A 21,536-nucleotide genomic window follows, 5' to 3' on the forward strand; every position below is an offset into this window, starting at 1 on the left:
TTCCTTTAAATGTAAATATTCAAACGACGAACTTGTAACAAATTTATATACAATATGTTGCATGATGTAAGGTAAACCAGGACAGAGTTTATTTTACACGGACCGATACTCATAAAATTAGAAAATTATAATAACACGAATTAATAACATGGCCTATTACGATTATCGATTCTTAGCGACGAAAAAAACATCGCCGTCGCACAACCACGACGGAAGCCACCGTTCAAGATGAGGTCATGAACATGCTTGAGGCTGATGAAATAGCCGAGGCAGCGGAGGATGCTGAGGTCACCGTCGAAGATGGCAGAAACGAGGTTGGATCGAAGCGTCAGAGCTTGCTCCGTATGGATCCGTGCATGGATAAACACTGTGGCGCAGGACGAGTTTGCAAGGTTTGTCAGAGACCGAAATCGCATGTTATTACCACGATGCGTACAATTCTTCAACGATTCTTCTGTATTTTTGCCATTACCCAAATCATCGTACATCGAGTATGTTCGGCTTTCAATTATTCAATTTTATGACATGTATTTGTTATGATTGTTTACAATCGCAAGCGTCTAAAAACGCAGAAGTACGAAAAGTGCTCCGCCAGACAGTAGGTTCGCTAAGTCCTTTCGCTTTGTAAGAATACATCTTCTTTAAAGATATAAGAATTATTTGAAATATTGGAGGATTCGCCCTAGATACTTCCATGCAATATTCTGCCTAAAAATGTATCTCTCGTGAATTCATTTCGCTATCGGCCTTTGAGAATCTCTTATCCAACTAGTGGAATTAAGTACGCAAACTATAAAAGATGGTGTTGATTAGAAATTTTTGAATAAAGGTTGATAAGAGTTCGTACTGCGTTCATTTGGAACGTTCCATTTACGTTCGAACGTTCCATCCAAACAAAGAAATTCGTTGGTTGTAACGATTATGATCATTTCAGGCCATCGACGAAGACACCGCCGAGTGTGTTTGCGTTGAGGTATGCGACGAAGAGGTCGATCCTAGGCGAAAAGTTTGCACTAATCACAATGAAACTTTCGGAAGCGATTGCGAGGTTTACCAGGCGCGTTGTTTCTGCGACTCCGGCGACGCCAGATGCAGAAACGCCGAAAAGTATCAACACGTTCACGTCGTATACTTCGGTGAATGCCGAGAGATGCCTGTAAGTACTTACCATCGTCACCGACCGGTTCGGATACGATAAATTTCTATAAATAATATAATACAAAGCGCACGATACGAAAAACAAATTCGTATCGTTTGTGGTACACGCTGCGCTTAAATCGAAAAAGTCGAATATCTTTCTCACAAATCTTAACAAGCGTTTATTGGTATTGGTAAAGTATCTGCAACAGTTATCACTGGCTGATATAACGGAATGCTATTCATAACCAGAAGTGTATCTTATCTATCGTGTATTGTTGTTCTTCTTGTCCCGTAGAAATGATTTCATTGTAATTTTATGTCTGTCCTTGCGTTCATTAAACGCCATTTCGTTAGATTACTTCATCGTATAATTAAACGGGAATGTGTTCATGACTTTGTTATTAAACCAAGATTAATACATAGATATATAAACTTAACGATTTCCGGAAATTTTAACTAAATTTTCACGTAAAGATACGTAGCGTAACTGAATAAACATCGGACAAATTACGATTAAAATATTTTATTTATGAAATACAAAACTAAAGTTGCAATAGTTTGTACGGTTATTTATAAGAAACATGAAATTTTCGATGATTATGTTTGTAATGTTTTAATTTAAATTGTAATAAATATATTTATAAAAGAAAATTTTAATTATAATATAAATATATTTATGGATCACTATATATGTATATTTTAGTTTTGTAATTAAACATTGCAACATGGAATTAGTAAGAATTTTAAGAAATAGTTCGAAGACGAGTGAATTAATTGTATTCTTATAGTTTCGTTCTAACTTCGACCGTTTTCCACGTTGCAGGAGTGCAAAAAGGAAGACATGGCTGACTTCCCAAGGCGAATGCGAGACTGGCTGTTTAATATCATGAGAGATCTTGCTGATCGTCAAGAATTACCATCGCATTATCTGAAAATGCAACGGGAAGCTGAAACAAATCATACGTTGCGTTGGACTAACGCCGCTATCTGGAAATGGTGCGACTTAGACGGTCACCCTCATGACAGAGCTGTTTCCAGACACGAACTTTTCCCCATTAAAGCACCTTTGATGGCTCTCGAGCATTGTATTGCACCGTTCCTCGACTCCTGCGACAGAGACAATGACCATAAAATTACCCTTATCGAGTGGGGAAAATGTTTAGAGCTTAACGAGGTAACGATCCCTGATATTTATAAATGAATAATTTTAAGTTATTCATTAGTAATTAGTATTAATTATAAAGTAATTTATAATATTAGTTAGTTAGTAATTTGAAATGAATATACTCCCATACATATGAATAAATTTTGGAATGCAATTATTACAATTTATTAAATTTTAATTATTAAAACTTCTAATGATATTACATGGAAAACGTTAATTTTAATTATAATAATTATATACTTTATAATAGAGGAATTGATATTCCTTATTTGTTTAAAGAATTCGAGTATTATGATATTAAACTGATAAATTCTATAATTGCTAGAGAGTTAATAAATTTTAAAAATTTCATAGATACTGGTAAACAATATATTATACAGATGAAGTATAATGTACATATGTTATGTACAATAGCAAGATTTTTAAATAGTTCTCATATAGCAAACTTAACCTTCTAAATTAATTTTAAAGAAATTTTTATTTTATATATTTTATACACTTTTGAATAATTGTCAATAAGGTTTTTATATTGTGATACAAGCTTTCTCTAAACTCTCGCTGTCTATTCGTTTAAAATAATTTTTTACTCTTTTACATATACCGTTATCCACTATAATATTTTGAAACAAATAAACAATAGCGAACATTGAAATAGGAATTTAACTATTCATATAATTAAGATGAAACAACTAATGATATTATTCAGTATTATATATTACTTAGAAGTCTGTGAAATGCTGCTTGTTTTATGTATCTGCTAAAATGTTTCGATCTGTAATAGTAAGTTAAAATGATATTGATTCGAATTGCAGGAGGATTTGGAGGATAAGTGCGACGAACTGGCCGAAACAAAGAAGTCCGAGCAATACTAACTACAGACAAGTTCGAATGATAAGCGGTAGTGGTTACGACGGAATAAATGAACGGAAGGAACAAAAAGGAGGGTAAACACACGACGTATAGTACTAATGAAAGGGCGAGGAATGAGAAAAATGGCGGGAAAAGTTGCAAGTAAAGCGCACGCAACAGTGCGCATGTCTGCGCAGAAACTCGTCGATATTGCAACCCATCCGTGATGGTCGTGCCAACCGCAGTTTTAGACAGTGCTCTCTAATAATATAGAGATGTGTACGTTAGGGACTACTCGCGTTATTTCCACAATAATTCTTTAAAAACCTGAGAACTGTTTATTGTCATATGATGGTTCAAATAGAAACGCGATACACCTGCTCGTTTCCTCTCCCTGTAGTATAATCTTGATATTATCCTCGTAGCAACAACGTACGTATTTTCTATATATACACATATATACATACATACCTTTTGTATAAATTTATTATGTGACTGCCTTTCTATCAATAAAGAGTGATACAGTTTCTTTCGTCTGCGCAATACTAATCCACTACATACTATGCTTCACGGTGTCAGCTGTTAAAATCGAAGAAAATACATGTTGATTATTTTTACAGGAATAATTTAATTTGTGCCTTTACTGAATAACGCGAACAACAAAATATTAATACTATTTTATATTATGTGTTTGTGTAGATATTTCTTCGTCATGTTTTATTCTATTCAGTTGTGTTCAATGATAACACGCTCCTATGTTTGATAATTTAATTATAAAAATATAAATATATATTATATACGTTTATTAAAGTTTCCATTTCAGATTTCACTTTTTTTGTACAGTGTTGTTTTATTATGTTATACCTGTGACACAAAGTGTGAGAAAGAACTGAATTCTTGAGACTATAACTTAAGACTAAAGTTCATCGGTTACTTTGAAATTCATCGGTGCCGCGTTGTTAGCATTTTATACTTTTTAGGTGAAGTATAATCACTTTTTTATGCCAGATGTTACTATTTATAACATCATTTATTTTTTTTAAGAAACATATCTTAAACGTTAGAAACGATATGCGTACGGCATATAAATCGTATTAATACTATAAAGATATAATATGTAATCTACTGTGTGTGATGGTACAATAGATGTAAAGAAATTTTTATACAGAATGATAAATTCTTTGTTCTCCCAATTTTTATTAACTTTACATTTATTATGCAATTACGTTTCCTGTTTGTCGGCATAAAAAGTACTGTTATATGAAAAGAATTCGAATATCAAACCATCTGTGTGTTTATAAATTCAAACAAAGAGATACATAGAAAAATATGAAATGAGAATTACACGGTGGTTACGCCTAAAATTCAAAGAGACTTTAGATAGTGTTTGATAAGTTGGGAATAAACGGTAAGTGACCAACGGGAATAATAACGCAGTGTACCTTAGACAGTATGGAAAATTACCCAGTGTACACGATGCAATGTTTAAGTGATACAAGATAGGAACGTTACTCTTTCGATTAAATTGTTGTAACGAGTCAAGACCAACAGATGGCGAACGGGCATTATATTGAGTGAGTGTAATTGGTGTGTTTTAGTCACGTGGGACGATCGCGGGACGTGCCGACAGCGCCAAGCGTATTTGGCGGGACCGCGCTTAGACGGCGTCGTCTGTGCTTCTGGCAAGTCTGTCGTGTAGTGAACCACAAAGGCTCTTGTCCGATAATGGTGAGTATCCGCAAGTTTTCAGCGGATCCTTTAGCCATCCGTGCATTCTAATAGCACAACCGTATTCTACAATGTTCATGCTGTCTTCTGGCGAAATTTCGTGGCCGTATCTCGCAAATTAACCGTGATTTTCGTTTCTGAATAGGCTGGCGGAAAGGCGGGCAAGGACTCGGGTAAAGCGAAGGCGAAGGCGGTCTCTCGTTCGGCGAGGGCCGGTTTGCAGGTGAGTTTATTGCCTACTACTCGACCAGTTCAAATGCATAGAATAGAAGTTTGTCAACATTATTTTTCGATAATGAACGTCTACGTGATTATTTTAAATAGATTTTAAGGGTAAAAAGGTTAAATCATTGTGGTTGGCGCGAAAAACCGAAGCGTTTTTAGATACATAATGAACAATTCATTTTTTTCAAGTATTTGCGATCTTGCTGTGAATAAAATATATGAAAGTGCTTGATTTAACTTCGATTTATACGTATTGTGTTTAATAACTGAAGAAAACTTGGAGGAAGTCTATTATTTTTTGAATTAAAGTTATGGTGATTACGTCTAAGTTCGGAAGTTTTCAAACGAGTCGTTGAGTCTGTGTACTCTACGCCCCCTCCTCTCATATCTTCCTATTCAGCTACTAATATAATTCTCATCGAATTATTTTTTTTTATAATTTTCAAAAAATTATTTAATAAGAATCGTTGTGTTGGTAATTGTTTGCGTTTAGTCATATTATACGAATCCTGTCAAAATAATTTAAATTGACAGCAGTTCTAATTTAGTCTTGTATTATTATTTTTGTATCCAATAGGCTCGTCCATTATTGAAATTCAGTCAATAGCGACATTGATATTTTTTATGTTGAAACCGTATATTCTTATTTATTTAACTACAAAAATTTAACAATTTTTTAAATTAATTTAAAGAACTCTAGTTTGTGATATGTAGAAACGTATATAGTTATGTATACAAACATGTAAATAATAACATTAAGTATGTAAACATTAAACTTAATATCTTGTAAAGTAACATAACATATTTTCTTTATGAAGTTTATCAACCATTGTCTTTGGATAATTATAATTTCCAACTGTAGAAAATTTATTATTATTTTGAACGCGTAAATAAATAAAATACAGGGCATTCGTTAGTGAATGACGAAATCACATACTAAACTGGAGAGCTCGGGAAAGCCGAATCATCGTACACCGCTCGATATTCGTTGTGTTAAAAGAGGACTGAGTTATGTGTGCTGTTCTATGTGTAGACAAAATTGGTTTTTCGTTTAGAAGAATCGGATACAGCGTGGCTATATAAAGAATTGTTGCGGGGAAAGTACTGGGAACGTATAATATTACGAAAAATTGTGTCATTCGTCGTCGTTCGATATTTGTTATACGAAAAGCTGCTGACGCCGAGTGACCTCATGTTATTTGAACAGACATTATATATGATGCGTCCTAACCCAAAAATATTTACCTTGCCACGAATGCAAAATTACCTTCCGATGTAATATCATTTTTACCTATATTAGACATAGTACGTTTGATTTTTTTCAGTTTCCGGTTGGTAGAATTCACAGGCATTTGAAAAACAGAACCACAAGTCATGGTCGAGTCGGTGCTACAGCAGCGGTATACAGTGCAGCTATCTTGGAATATCTCACTGCTGAGGTGAGTGAGAATATATGTGAAAGAAGAAAGCATTCGCAAAACAAAGAGAGAAAGACAGAGAAAGAAAGGCAAATACGCACAATAGGAAGATCAGCCGTTATAACCAGGACTATATGCGTTGGCATCACTAGCGACTGATGGCGTCACTAACGCCAAGCATCATGGCCGATTTTTCCCGCCTTTTCGTCAACCGTAGGCAAATAAGGAACAATTCTTTCTTCTGCTTATCGTGTTATATAGAATTTCACTTTTAAATTCATATTTTTCATTTTTTACGAGAGTAAAAATTTCCATCTTCGTTAGGGAAATATTATCATATAGTTACATTCTAAAAAGATATGTTTATGGACAAACAATTCTTGCATTACTAATGCTTTAGTTTATAATTACTTTTGTGATTTTGAAGCATTTCTATGTTTCTATTAAAACATGATGTCTAATCCTGATATGTACATATTTATTCACATATTGTTACATATTTTTATATTATTTTTTGTATTCTGTATGTAAGGTATTGTGTTTTGTAGTGTTACGTGCTAAAGTTTCATAAATAGTACACGATGTTAGATGTGTTATGAAACGATGTTTTGTTTGTTTTAGGTTCTCGAATTGGCAGGAAATGCATCAAAAGATTTGAAGGTCAAACGTATTACACCAAGACATCTTCAACTTGCTATTCGTGGTGATGAAGAATTAGATAGTCTCATTAAAGCAACTATCGCTGGAGGAGGTATGTTTTCTAATAGTTCCATTACTTTAATAGTCGTAATTAAAGGGTCACGTGATCATATATTATCATATTATGTAATCTTGTTATAATAAATTAAAGCATTAGTTTGCTCCTGAATTAAAAATCTTGATTCAAAGTAATTAATTCTGCTATTCAGATTCTAATATCCAAAGCTTTAAAAGTTATATTATGATTATTAAAAATGATAGTTTAAAGGTTTAGTCAAAACATAAGAATTATTTATCTTATATGTTTATTGCAAATATCTTACTTATATTCTCCAAAAGTAATAGAATGTTATATCAATGTAATTAAGATTAAACAATGATTTTTTATGTAATTTTCTCCTGTTACAGGTGTTATACCACATATCCACAAATCATTGATTGGAAAGAAGGGTTCGCAAAAGCCAGCATAATTTAGTGATTCAGTTAAGAACATGTGAGAAGCTATGTAGACAAAACAGATGCGAGCAGAGTGATTGTTGATAAAGTGTACCTATGTTACGAAATTGATGGCGAGAGACTGGCGTGATTTATATATATATATATAAATATATATAGATCTATAAATAAAACAAATATTGATATAATTTAATATAGGTAACAAGAGTTAAAAAAAAGACAAATTTTCACCACATAATTGGCATTTAGAATCGGGAAAGTTAATAATATAGTCTGAAAATTTTAGTGTACGTTATACTGCAATTACTTGACAAGCGATGCGTTGTAGCATGGTTTGCTCAAAACTGCAGAAGTCTTTGATACTGTATGCGGATTGTAAACTAAACGTTTTGAAAGTTGGAGTATTTAAGGACTTGGATGTGTCGTAAAGTTTGCAATTTTAAAAGAAGATTGTTCTTTTGATTTCTTATTTTGTGCATGGTGTTTAACTTTGTCTCTTTTTTAAACTATTGCGTGCAACTAATGTTGTTTTCTTAAAATTAGCTATTAAATAGCATAACAGTAATTCGATAAAAATGTATAATATGAGCGAGTATTAATAGGTATTTCATAAATTTTTTCACTTTCAATTTTTGAAATTTTTAATCCATTTATATTTAACTGTTTAATACCTTATGATTATAGTTACAAGTAAAAGTAGTTACGTACTCATTCTTGTTATTAAATACTCTTAACTATCTCATAGCAGTAAACAGTGTGCATAAATACCTCTAGATTAAATTTTTAATTTTGGACACTTTATATTCTAAAATTTGTGTTGCCGAATATCTTTGCTTAAATTTTTGAAGTTTTCAGTCTCTGTAACATTAGTATATAAGATTACATGAGAAATCATTCTGCTGACTTTGTTTCTATTCTGTTAATTTTATGAAACGCAATAAGTTATAATTTGTAACGTGCTGTAATTTATGTCCATGATTATGAGACTGGAATCTTTGAAATCTATAAGGCTTTTACTCGTGTGAAGGTCAAAGAAAAAGTATTTCGGCATTGCAAAGCCTTTGATGTAATATATAATCTTTATTCCAGTAGTGTTCAATTAATGTAAAATCCATAGTAGAAATATCGAAACAATTTGAAATAAAATAGTGTACGTTTTTAGTTCTAACAACTATCGATTTCTATTTTGGTTCTTTTCACATCACTTTCCATTTTATTCATAAAACTACTGTTACTTGTGTCATTTAGTGTAATTTTCGCTGTATTAAATACCAGCCACATGTAAAATGTTCATTTTCATAATAAAGAGCAATTTTACTATTATCTATAGTTCAATTATTAAAAATTGTTGAGTCAAGAAAAGATATACTAATTTGTATTTTGTGCCTTCTTTAAGTCTTTAAATTAAAATGGACTAAGAGGTAATATATAATTAAAAGGCTGTAATACAACGAATGATTTTTGTAAATGCATTATTGTACACAAACTGTGTAATGTTTTCATATATTATGTGTAAACAGTTTCCAAATACACTTTCTGTGCTAGAATGTAACGGTTGTCTAGTAAAATTGGAAAACTACCTTAGGTTTGATGTAAAGATATATGATGAGCATATACATAAATGCAAAGAATTTTTAAATTATATAATGCAGGAAAGAATACTTAGTAATTCTATTTAAAAATTAATAAATCGAATCTTTGTTTCGTTATAATCTTTGTTAGCGTATAAAATTAAGTACATTTATTTGTAAAAAGATGTAATATATACTATTTTGCAATATCTCTATGATATAAATTGTATTATTTAGAAAATGAGAACGAAAATAGAGGATCATTTCTTTCGATCATTATAGGTATGTTAAAATTTTTTAAAATTTCACGTAGTGAGCATATCCACGTCCAGTGCTGCCATCATACTGGGAGCGGTCTCCTATCACTACTCGATTTCCCCCTCCAACAACCAATCCCATGGCTCGTTCAAAACCTTGCGGCTTTTCGTCGAGTCCGCTTCTAGTGGGGTACGGTGTAGCTCCTTGCATTTGTGTGGGAGTGAGATAGCAGCAAGGAAGAGCTCCCCACTAAGCCGGTCAGAAGCTCAGTCGCCTTTCACGAGTTCGGTCGGTTGGGCGGCTTGTGTCGTGGATATCATTGTAAACGTGAGCATCAGTTGCTTGATACATAAATTCCATTCCATAACAGGAACGAACAAGCTCGTTTATCGACTTTGCGTAGGGGACAGGATCTCTCGACGGATCGTCCTCGGATCCGTCGTGAGAGGGCCGCGAGATAGTGCACACACCGGTGACAGAACGCGTGGGTAATGTCAAGCAGTGTATAGTTGTACGATCAAGATTTCGTATACTTTGGTATACCCTGGTTTACGGGTACCGGAATTTCGCTCGTGAAGAGAGGACCTGTTTCCGTTTCGCTCACGTTGCGCTGTTGCCGGTGTTTACTCTTTGCAATCGAATTTTTACGCGCGCGAAGGGTGCGGGTAGGGGAAACAATTGGTTCGAAAAACCGGCGATTCGTAATTATAAAGAGTATCGTATTCTGTTTCGAAGCGGTCTTCTTGGTTTCGTGGCAAGAGTCAACGGTATGACATCCTTGGCGTAATTTTCCACCGTAATACACCTGGATCCAAGATTCTTTGAAGATGACGAGTAGAGACACGGAACGAACCTTCCTTCGTGGCCGGTAAGTCTTTTCTCCCTGTTTCCGTAATATATTTGCGTGACATTGCTTTTACTTGATCAACCTGTTAGCCAAGTTATATTATTCACCTTTACTATGTTACGGTGAAAGGAACATCTTGTTGCACCGTGGCTCACTTTGAATTTACTAACGTCACGTTCTCTGGAAATATCTATAGAAACTTGAGATTCGACGATTCAGTGAAGATATACTTGCGCTTTTCATATCATTTCACTGATTTGTTGTACTACATCATTCACTGTTACCATTGATCTCGGAAAATTAATCATACGTACGGTATGTGTATGTATTTGAACACTAGTTGCTTCAACGAAGGTCAATGAACAGTATTGACGCTTGGTTTCGATGTTTTTACGGTTGTTTCATCTCGGTATGTTATGTGCATCGAGCGTTGTTACAATTCATCAGTTTATTCTGTTACTTTATGTTTTAGAGTTACTTTAAGGAAAATATACTTTGTGATGTTTTGTACTTTGTGAAAATTTGTACAACTACGATATGATTAACTGGTTCGTATTTCAAGGTTTGTCTCTTGTATTTACCATTCCATTACCATTCATATTACATGTTTATATGATATTACTATCAGGGGATATTTTATTTTAAGTTGAAAAATTTGGGCTATTAATTTTCTGAATTTATAACATTGATAAGTAATAATATGGATTGTTTAATACACATTTATATACATTTCCATATTTGGTTAGTCACTAAATCTCATTTTAAGGCATTTTGGATATTATGAGGAAACAAAATAATGCAACGCATATTTATTTATAGTAATGGATTCCACATTTTAGAATAATTATGTAGGCTCTAGTTTTATATTTTCATTATTTAGTTTTAGATATTATTCTTTGTTATATGTATTTAATAGCTTTTTCTTAAAATTGTTAGTATGTTTTTAATAGTTTATTGAAAATAATTGTGAAGTCTTCCAAATATGTAAATAGGTCTATTCTTAGTAAAAACATGTTTATTAAATTATTTTTCGATTAGTATATAAGATTGTCGTTTTAAATAAAAATAACATATTACGTCTTTTAATATTATAATTTCGTTTACTTATGTATATATGTTATTTGCTTCACATTTTGTCACTTTTATTGTTTGGACTGGATTTCATTGTTTTCATGCAAAGTTCGCTGATTTTCATTACAAAACTACTTTGAATATTCGGCACGTTAACGTAATAACACGTTATCCAGAGAGTTTTATATTGCTTATTCTTAGAACACTGCCAGAAGTCGTTTAGAATGTATATGGGATTTTCATGAGTTTGTGCATGTTTCTTATAAACGTCACGTTGAGTCATAGTTAATAATCTTTAACAATGATTCCATAATTGATTATTTATTTCCTAATAAAATAAAATAAAGTGTCAGATGTATCATGGGAATGTGAATGAATAATCAGTTCTGGCATAGGTTTTTATGATTTTTTAACCATGAAATAATTGACATGTTTTATTTAAAATTTCATGCATAGTGAAGCAATATGAAATTATAAATAAACAATGAATAAACTTTCAGAAATGGTTACTGAAACAATTAATTTGTACAAAATATACAGATAAGCTACGTTGTATTACATGCAACTATAAAATTTTGCTTAACCATATTTCAACGAAATTATGGAAAATTAATGAGTATCACAATCCAAAGATTGTAGTCCACAGATTAGGATTATGAAAATAATAAGGTAAAGAAAGGGCCACATTTTGGACTCTACATATTACACGTTATTCTAAGAAACCTTGTTCCAAAATGCTCGCCAATTTCATTATCCTTGATTTTCTTTCGAGAAACCTCGTTTCTTGTAATACATTGAATAGAGGAAAAAGAAAAGAAATTCCACAAATTTCTTGAAATGCTTTTATCTCAAACTTAATGTATTCCTACTACATATTTATCGAGTCATTGAGAAAAAAGCAATGCGCAAAATGTTTGTATCTAATTTTGTCACATATACGTACATATAAATAAGTAAATAAATATAATCCAAATGTGTAAGCTGCAATATCTGAAGAATGAAATCGTTATTTACGTATTAATAAAAATATGAATTTGCCTAAATATTCGTAGTTGAGTACTGATGTTACGAACATTACTTTTTAGAATTCCTTATAGGATTTACAATTGTTTATGTCATTTTCGCGTAACAAATAAATTTACAGAAGTAAACTATTTGTTACTGTAAAAGATTAAAACATTAATCCTGTATACCCATGGCTTTCTTGCGCAATGTTTTATGCATTAACTAACAGTTAACAGTTGACAAGTGGTAAATTATAGATTTGTTATAAACAGAATTAATATTATTAATAATTATTTTATGTTAATATCATCAGTATTATTAATAATTATCAACGATAATTACACGTTACATCAGTAAATATCAATATCACTACTAATCATTAATATTATAAACAGACAGATTTTTCTACACAGAGATGGTTTTTCCAATTTTATATCGAGCAGGACTCCTTTTATTTCTAACTTTCTCGCCGTAACCTGTTATCAGTGTCATTCCTGCGAAAATATTTTAAACGCAGTCCAGTGTCTTTGCGTGGCCTATCCTACGAGTCTTAGCAAAAATGCTTTCTGTAATCTAAATACCGGTACTTGGAACGCAAGGTCGGTTGATCGGCAACGTCATCGAGGCGACGGCAAATGTTGCGGTGAAAGTTTATCCTGCGTGGTAGGGATCTCTGCACGCTACGTTCATGCAGGAATGAACACGGAATTGTTCTTAGAACGAGAGCCTCTCCGACGTAGCTTGGGAATTTCATGTATAAATACAGGAAATACTTCTTCGTTACTTAACATGAGCTGGAAACGCGTAATCTTGTTTGCGTGTCTTTCTACAACTTATTCTTTCATGTCGGTATCACATCGGTTGATTGATTCGAGTGTCGTGTTCGTATCCTTTGATTTACCTCGCTTTGCGATATTGAGAGTTTAAGAGTTTAGACGAGGCGGAGTCTCTTGCCGCTTCTTCGTCGTTTCGCCTGTAATCTTGCACCGCACGTGATTAATCCATTAAGGATCACGTAAAAGTCGCGTAAATGTAATTTTATTAAACAATCGCGAATTGAATCGTTGTTTCGTCAGGCCACCGAAAATTTATTAGTACAATAGATACATTGCAGATTATTATATTATATTAGTATAATAGATACATTGATAATTCATACAATTGCAAGATCTAGATGGGAGAAGTAGCGAATTCTTAGAATTTTTCTTTTATAATCACGATATGGGTTCTATAGGATTCAATAAGGTAAATTGATTTAAAAGGAAGAAAAAATATTGTGTTAACGCAACGTTGGCTTTTGACGAGCCAAGTAATCTCGTCTCTTTATTTTCTTAATATTATATTTTTTATATTGTCGATTTAGTTCGTTTTAATCTGTGATTTATAAATCTTCTCTGCATTTAGGTTCTTGGCTAATAGTGTGTTTGGTTTTTAATCTAATATGAAGATCACAATCAAGTAGAAATATCGCACTAGGTCACAGTGTACGTGGAAGATACAGTGATTTTAGATCTCTGCTGTAATGTCAATGTTTTTCTACGCAAGTTAATAGGATTGCGCGAATGCTTTGCGTGATTAAAATAAATTTATATAATACGATTATAAATTATAATACAATCTATAATCATCATATAAATATTGTAGTGTTACGCACAGACTGGAATATACGTGCCATACAGAAGTCGCATTGATCGGCTTCATAAATTGAAAACTGCAGGAAAATGACGATATTATAAACGCCGTTTTCAAAATTTACTTTGTAGCAAGTGATAAGCTTAATAGAAACGGAATGATTGATGGGCGAAATATTCGTTCCACTATGACAATTAAATCATTAGTTAATTGTTGAGGAATAATTAAAAAAACGTTTAAAATTTGACGCACTCTGTCCATAGTTAGTCATACAATGTTTGTCGATGTGCAGATATTTATCAGTTTAATGTGTTTGTTAGGCCAATCAAAGGAAATGTTGCATCGTTTGGGTAACTAAGATATTGTAAGTACTTGACACAATAGCTTGTATGTATAATATCTACGTTAAGGTTCATTTGACTCGAATACAATGAGGGAGAATGGAATTGTTCGTTAAATATTTGTATATTTGCGAGTTAAATATTGTCATGTGACACGCGTTTGGAAAATCTCTTTACTGGTTAATTAGTGATTGAAACAAAAATGCAATTAAATGGTGGAATATTTTATGAAATTTTAGACCTAAAAATGTTGAAATATCATCATTAAGAATTTATGCTTTTAGTTAATATTTCGAGGCAAATGTAAGTTTGCTCAATTTTATCGTATGTTTGGTAATTCTGTAATGGCTTTTCTATGGGACAAATTTCTTTTTTTTTTTATTTACTATTTACAATCAATTCTCGCATTGAGAATTTTGAGTAATTTTCTCTGGCGTGGCGCAGTGAGATGGCTCATTATTTATAATAAGTTAATACTTATTAACTTATTATAGATAAATATAATTTATAAATAATTATTATAAGTAAGTACATATTACTTATTATAAATATCTAGTTGAATCTTGTGCTTAGGTCTAACGGATAGTGTTTTTTTAGCCTGCGGATCTGGTCCGACGTATTAAGTAATTTAGTAATTAGGGGGTTTCTATGTTTGTTGACTCTTTTTTTATATCTATTGCTATATTTTGTTATTTCTTCTTTGACTGTGGGTATCTTGAGGTCGCGGTGTATTGCTTCGTTGGTAACATACAGGATGCATTTATTAGGGATCTTAGCGTTTTCGATTGGAAGCGTTGAAGTATTTCAATGTTGGAATTACTTGCTGTTTCCCATAGTTGGATTCCGTAGGTCGAGACAGGTTTTATTATTGTCTTATAGAGTGTAATTTTGTTCTGCGTGCTTAGGTTGGAGCGTCGGCCAGTGTGCCAGTAAAATTTTTTAAGTTTATCCTTGAGTTGCTTCGATTTGTCTGTGATGTGTTGTTTCCACGTTAATCTCCTGTCCAGAGTCATGCCCAGGTATCTGACTGAGTCCTTGTTAGGAATTGTTATATTGTTAATGGTCACCTGAGGCCAGGTTTGTTTTCGCAGCGTGAAGGTTACATGTGTGGATTTGTTTTCATTAATTTTGAAGCCCCATTTATGAAACCACTTTTCCATAGAGTCGAATGGGACAAATTGGACTCAAATGTCTATATCTATATGAAAAGTAGAGTTGATCAGTTTGTTTTCTAACACATTTCTATTTCTTTGCACCAAGTACTTTGTACCTTCCCATGATAGTCGAGTCTCACTGTAATTTGTCAAAATTTTCCGTACAATATACGTATTATATCGTTAAAATTATGTTCTTTTTACAAGTGTTGGAGTATTCTTGCGAGCCATTGTATGTACAGTAATGGACAAAAGTTCAAGACTACCTTTCTGATAAATTATCGCGCTATATTGTAGATAATAAATAACCAACAGTTCATACGCTACGACCAACACGATCATACGCTATGGAAATCCACTCTATTACAGCCTATTAAATTTTAAATCATCAGAAAATAACACTTCATTAAAATGTACTGTCCGTACTTGTACTGTCCTGTGCTTGTGTGCTTTCTGGAAGCAGAAGCAATTTCTGGCTTCCGATTTTTACGACCGAGTATTGGATTCTTCGGAAGCTCCTTCGACACTAAAATAACGAAAATATTTCTGAACGATTCTTACGCAAATGTTCAGATCATTCGTAATGCAGATTTCGTTTTAGGAGTCAATATCAATTCGAAAATGATCCTTTTCGGATAAGCAGTAGATGCGCTGGTTCATCCTTCTTCTTTTTTCATTCATTTTTTTTTTAATTTATAAATACTGTTTCAGGTGTTTCAATAACATTTGCTATATTTCGGCAAATATCTTTCATCTCTTGCTAGTCATATAGCAATTTTTCCATCTTCAGAGCGTACATTGCTGTTATACCCTGGATTTTCATTTAAATTTACTAATTGTTATTACAAATTTAGTACGTCGCGTTATATAGTTTTCAATTAATATTCGTAGAAAATACAGCATCGAATCGTTTTATACTCATCCTCTCAAGTATTGCTCGTGTTTTCAGTCTCCTGGCCGTTCGTAGATAGAGCAAGGACGATTTGGTTATTTAGTATTTATAATGTGATGCGATAATCTATCAGAGAGAGATAGTCGTTTTAAATTTTTGTCAGCTACTGTATATGACTCAAACACGTATTCGTCATTCACCGGTCACTTTTACTGAAAAATTAAACTCGTAATACGTGTGTTTATACTGGTTAGGCAAACACATTTTATGTTTTTCGAGAGACATTTACGAGTAGGTCTGGTTCGTGGTTTCTTGAATCAGCGGCACAGCGCGATCCGTTAGCACATCCTCTGGGTCATCGACCATATGGCCGCACAGAAGACTCCATAAGCTCGTCTTCTATCATGAAACCGTAGGATTTTCTATCAGATCCCCACCAAACTTTCCTCTGATAATTTAACATCAGATGTCCTGCAGGCGAACTTGTCTTTGTAGCAGAGATCACGCAGCTCATCCAACTTTCAGCTTGGAATTAATTTCTTACAGGTGCATAAATTTTTACGGGGGGAAAGTCGTTTCAGTTTCCTCTGCGAACTACCAACTTGTCTCTGGCCGCGAGATTGAGAACGTCGAAATGATAACTTCCGAACGTTTGCCTCGTCTGGAAAAAGTAATCGGCGAATAATTAAATTGGCTGTTGCGTAAAGGGTGAAAAGTTTTAATTAAAACGTCAACAGGGAATGTAGTCTGTCAGCTAGTGTAAACATTCCTATTGTTCTCTATGTCTAGTGGCGACTTTGCTGTAATTAAGCCACTGTCTAACGCTTTTATTTCGACGTGATTTCAAAAATGAGCCGTGTCGAGAAAAAGTAATTTCTTAATTTGCTATACGAATGAGGCAGATTCAAGCGAGGACGAATATTATTCGTTAGAATATTTTTATGTAATTTGGGAATTATTGAAAAAGGCGTTGTCCATTGGTATTTGAATAAATTATAATTGTAAATATACTATGTATATCATGCTAGACTTTTTGAAATTTTATTAGCATAATATTATGATCAAACGTAATTATCGTGATTATATTCGTAGAATTTGGAACCGATCTGATAATGTGTATAAAGATTGCAAGACGTTTATTACAAACACGTATTTATAGTACCAAATTAGTATGTATTCGCGAAACGGATGTTAAATACAAAAGATACAATACAATAAATAAAATTTAAATTATTTTTTGTAACTTCAATGTATATTTTTGGATCTGTTTGAAATCTTACCAATATGATCGCGAAAGTTGTATGTGGTACGAAAATACATTTTTTGTATAAAAGATATATATATTTGGAAAAGTTTTTATAGGGTTCAAATAGGGTTCTCGTGAACACTGTACATGATACAAAGAGTTGTAAGTTCATAACAAAATCTTCTACATTAATATGGACTTTATTTTTCCCTCTTAATTCGCTTTTGAAGAACTCTAATCGCGTTACTTCTTCATCTTCGTTTATTATCAAGAAAATTGAATACGATTTTTATTGTATGCTAGTCAAGGAATTGCCCTAATTTATAGTTATCAAAACTGTGCAACGTTACTTTTGGGAAATCGAATTTATGCAGAATTTTAAAAAAGTTCTTGGATGGTAAAATTCATAGATAGAAAAAGTATGATCGTAATGATTATTATTGTAATTCCTTATCTCCTACAATTATTTATTGTTTCCTCCTGCAAGTTTCATCATCTGACACGTCATTTGTGTCAGGGATTCTTCATCATCAACCACAGGTTTCTAATAATTGCATAATTTTCAAGTGACAACTAGCCTTTCTTTACAAGTATCTTTCGCTTATGTAAAATTCATTCATCTTCGCATTATTTTTTGTTGTTTTGGTTTTGATAAATGAAATCTTCTGACTAGTAAGACTTGGCGTTCTGCCGTATGTGGAGAGTATTTATAATACGCAAGTAGAGACTGTTCTCGATAAGGATGGCTGCGGAAATGAATGGTTTTGGTAGATATCGTTTCCTGGCTTTTGTCTAATCTTTATTTAGATTACGAAAATTACGTGTACTTTTTACAACACTTTGCTAACGTGAGTCTTTGCGGCTTGTTACGACTACTGTTTAACGTACACGTACATTGTTCGTTTAATCAATGTTTTTAGTTTTTAATTTTTTTTGAAAACGTAAAAATATTTCGCTAACTAAGTTTAAAGTTCCATTCAATTTTTATCGTATTTTTCACTGAGAGATTGCGCTTTTACGATTACGATGATCCAATTTTTATAAAACTTTCACGCACTAACTACATACTTACTTGCGATAGTTTCTGAAAGTTGTCCGGCAACTGTCATAGCCGTAAGAGTTAGGTCTTCTTCTTTGCTAACAGTGTATCATAGACGCGATCTATTTGCTGAGACGCTACGATCATCTCTGTTCATTTAAAAATCTAAGCATATTATGTGCTTTAGTTAGTAATAGGTTAATGAATTTTACAATTTATAAATTATGAGTTATTGGGATTTTGTTTCATTAAGTGGAGATTCTCGTATAACAACGAATTTTTTTCGGACCAACTATACTAATTATTGGGTTGGCAACTAAGTGATTGCGGGGTTTATCAATACTACCTAATGACAAAATCCGCAATCACTTAATTGCAAACCCAATACATAGGAGTAGACCTTTTTTGAATGCAAATGTAGTCTTCAAGCTCAAATATAATTTCTGTTACTTCAATTCCTCTTCTCGTTTATTAATTTTTTAAACTGCCAAGTTCAATAACTTCTTAGTAACCCACAGTGGTTACATAGTCAAAGATGATCACAAGACTCGCATAATAAGCAATAAACAATAAGTTGAACCGAATTAACATAAGACTAGACCCTTTTTCAATGCAAATGTGGTCTTCAAGTCAGATGTAACTTTTGTTCACTTCAATTCCTCTTCTCATTTATTAACTTTTTAAACTGCCAAGTTCAATAACTTCTTAGTAACCCACAATGGTTACATAGTCAAAGATGATCACAAGACTCGTATAATAAGCAATAAACAATAAGCGGAACTGATCTAGAAGTATTACTATTTCAAGACTTTCCATTCGCATCCTAAAAAGCTCTAGTCCCATATAAGCAGTAGCTGGTCTAAACAATTCATGGAAAGAAAATTCTGAAAAAGATCAATAAAAAAGTATACTGCATATATATACTGAAAATCTAGTCGATTAATATGACAAATTTATAAAACATAAATGTTGGAATTTGGCATATATTTTCCTCGTATCGCTCAGTTTACTACGCGTCGAAAAATTATTTTTCCATTTTCCTCATAGTACTTTCAAGGTATTTACTATCTTAAAATATCCGAATAGATATGATAGCTGTAATAAACGTTAACATATAATATAATAAGAATCGTAGGGAACATTTTCGGCAATGACTTTTCCGAAGTACATCTTCATTCGCAATTTCAACTGATCATTCTGTCGGGAAGATCCACCGTGTACGTACAGTACACGAAATGTTCATGCGCAGCTGAGAAAAATTCCCCGAACGGCGTAACATCGCCTCGTGCCAAAGTTCTTCCTATCCGGCCGAGTGATAAATCACTTTCCGGATACTCGTACATCTGTTTCGCTGGTTTCGTATCGTATCTATCATACTGTTCGCTAAAACACCGACGTCTACGCTTCATTACGAATTCCATAACGTATCGAGTGTAGCTTTTCACGCCACCTTTGCAATTTGTCTTCGTCGTTGCGTTATTAGTAGCAACAATGAAAAATCACGGTCATCTACCGTCTTTGATATTTGCTGCGGTGACTATGGAACTGCGACAAATAATCGTGACGCTAGTCGTATGATAGTCGAAGGTCTACCGATTTCCTTCAAAATTGAAGACAACGTGCTTCTAATTCCGTAGAAGAGAGGCCAGATTTTCAATTCTTTTGCCGCGACTAACAATGTGCCAGAGTTAATTACGAACGAGTATGTTTCGAATGGATGAATTTATAATAGTTGAAATTAAAATACAGTAGTGGCCCCAGCATCCGGATAACGGAATATTTTCGGATAACGGAACAGCTTGTCTTTTTTCATGATCATTCTAGAAAACGTAATGATACAAGAACAAGATGAATGTAATTTATTGTCTTTTAATTATTTGCCAGTTCCGTAGTTTTTTGCTAACGAGTCATACATTTTTCGTTTCTTGTAATTTATTTATAATTGACCTGTTTATTTTTATTCGTCTTATAATTGAGGAAGACGAAATTACATTCTGTTCGTGTCTCAGTCTAAATTCTTGTAACGCTATGTTAATGCTTCTCTGTATCTCCATTTTTATTGCATTCTTTTTCCTTTTAAGCGTGAGTAGACTACGGACGTTTATGCGTTTATAGGAAATTTAAAAACCGCATAAATCGCGCGTACGTGGAATGACACAAAATGTCCAAAGTGTGATACATATTGTAATAATCAATGAAAATGACAGTTTTACCAGAGATTCTATTTATAAAAGTACGAATTTGCGTAAAAATCCAAGATTTTATCTCGTCTAAATACGAGAATTAAAAGGATTGCCAAGTAATTCAACTTAAAGCAACAAAATCAAAGATTGCTCTATCATTGCATTATATTATTATTATCTTATTTTCCACGCATGCATATAAGTAGTACTATACGATACAATAATAACATTCTGTACAGCATAGCAATACTGTTATGTTCTATGATATCAGTTCTTGTTCGTTAAGCTATTTAAATTCAAAAATACAGAATTCTATGTATAATCTTTGTCTTGTTCGTATTTCAATTTCGTTCCTATAATCACATACATAGCATCATTCTTTCGACTTTACGTTTTATATAAATTTACCATTTCCTCATTTTCGATATCAAATTTGAACAGTCGTTTTCGTAACAATTTTTGGTATAGTTTATCCGCTTGTGTTTAAATAAAACGTATCCAAAGCGATCTTTGTACAACATAGTAATGCTTAGATATCAGTATTTTCGAAAGTTACACTTATACTGTAAATTTCACGTACTATGTAGTCGAAGTTAAACTTGCGTTCACTTCGAAAC

General features: G+C 32.9%; 3 protein-coding genes across 3 annotated transcripts in view; all 3 read left to right on the forward strand.

Annotated features, from left to right (window-relative positions):
• Positions 1-242: 242 nt before the first annotated feature.
• LOC126927873 (SPARC) lies at positions 243-3,177 on the forward strand. The gene is made up of 4 exons (XM_050743848.1): positions 243-392; positions 935-1,156; positions 1,964-2,314; positions 3,118-3,177. Exons 1-4 carry the CDS (start codon positions 243-245, stop codon positions 3,175-3,177), a joined length of 783 nt encoding a protein of 260 aa, XP_050599805.1.
• On the forward strand, positions 3,175-9,003 carry LOC126913805 (histone H2A.V). Its single transcript, XM_050717085.1, has 6 exons — positions 3,175-4,134; positions 4,753-4,882; positions 5,028-5,105; positions 6,433-6,546; positions 7,147-7,276; positions 7,633-9,003. The coding sequence occupies exons 2-6, from the start codon at positions 4,880-4,882 to the stop codon at positions 7,692-7,694; spliced, it is 387 nt and encodes a 128-aa protein (XP_050573042.1). The 5' UTR covers positions 3,175-4,134; positions 4,753-4,879; the 3' UTR covers positions 7,695-9,003.
• Positions 9,004-9,668: 665 nt separating this feature from the next.
• Positions 9,669-21,536, forward strand: part of LOC126928995 (cadherin-87A) — a 521,848-nt gene continuing 509,980 nt past the window's right edge. Inside the window, exons 1-2 of the mRNA XM_050744939.1 lie at positions 9,669-9,836; positions 10,245-10,377. Coding sequence (XP_050600896.1) covers positions 10,337-10,377 — 41 coding nt within the window. The 5' untranslated portion in view covers positions 9,669-9,836; positions 10,245-10,336. The remainder of the gene's footprint in view (positions 9,837-10,244; positions 10,378-21,536) is intronic.

The sequence above is a fragment of the Bombus affinis genome, chromosome 2 (genome assembly GCF_024516045.1).
Source record: "Bombus affinis isolate iyBomAffi1 chromosome 2, iyBomAffi1.2, whole genome shotgun sequence".
Taxonomy (NCBI): domain Eukaryota; kingdom Metazoa; phylum Arthropoda; class Insecta; order Hymenoptera; family Apidae; genus Bombus; species Bombus affinis.

Excerpts from the sequence above, each read along its gene's own strand:
- LOC126927873 (XM_050743848.1), top strand. The coding sequence starts at position 243 with ATGCTTGAGGCTGATGAAATAGCCGAGGCAGCGGAGGATGCTGAGGTC. Across the intron at positions 393-934 it reads GCGCAGGACGAGTTTGCAAG|GCCATCGACGAAGACACCGC; the intron begins GTTTGTCAGAGA and ends TGATCATTTCAG. Across the intron at positions 1,157-1,963 it reads GTGAATGCCGAGAGATGCCT|GAGTGCAAAAAGGAAGACAT; the intron begins GTAAGTACTTAC and ends TCCACGTTGCAG.
- LOC126913805 (XM_050717085.1), top strand. Across the intron at positions 5,106-6,432 it reads CGGCGAGGGCCGGTTTGCAG|TTTCCGGTTGGTAGAATTCA; the intron begins GTGAGTTTATTG and ends GATTTTTTTCAG. Across the intron at positions 6,547-7,146 it reads TGGAATATCTCACTGCTGAG|GTTCTCGAATTGGCAGGAAA; the intron begins GTGAGTGAGAAT and ends TGTTTGTTTTAG.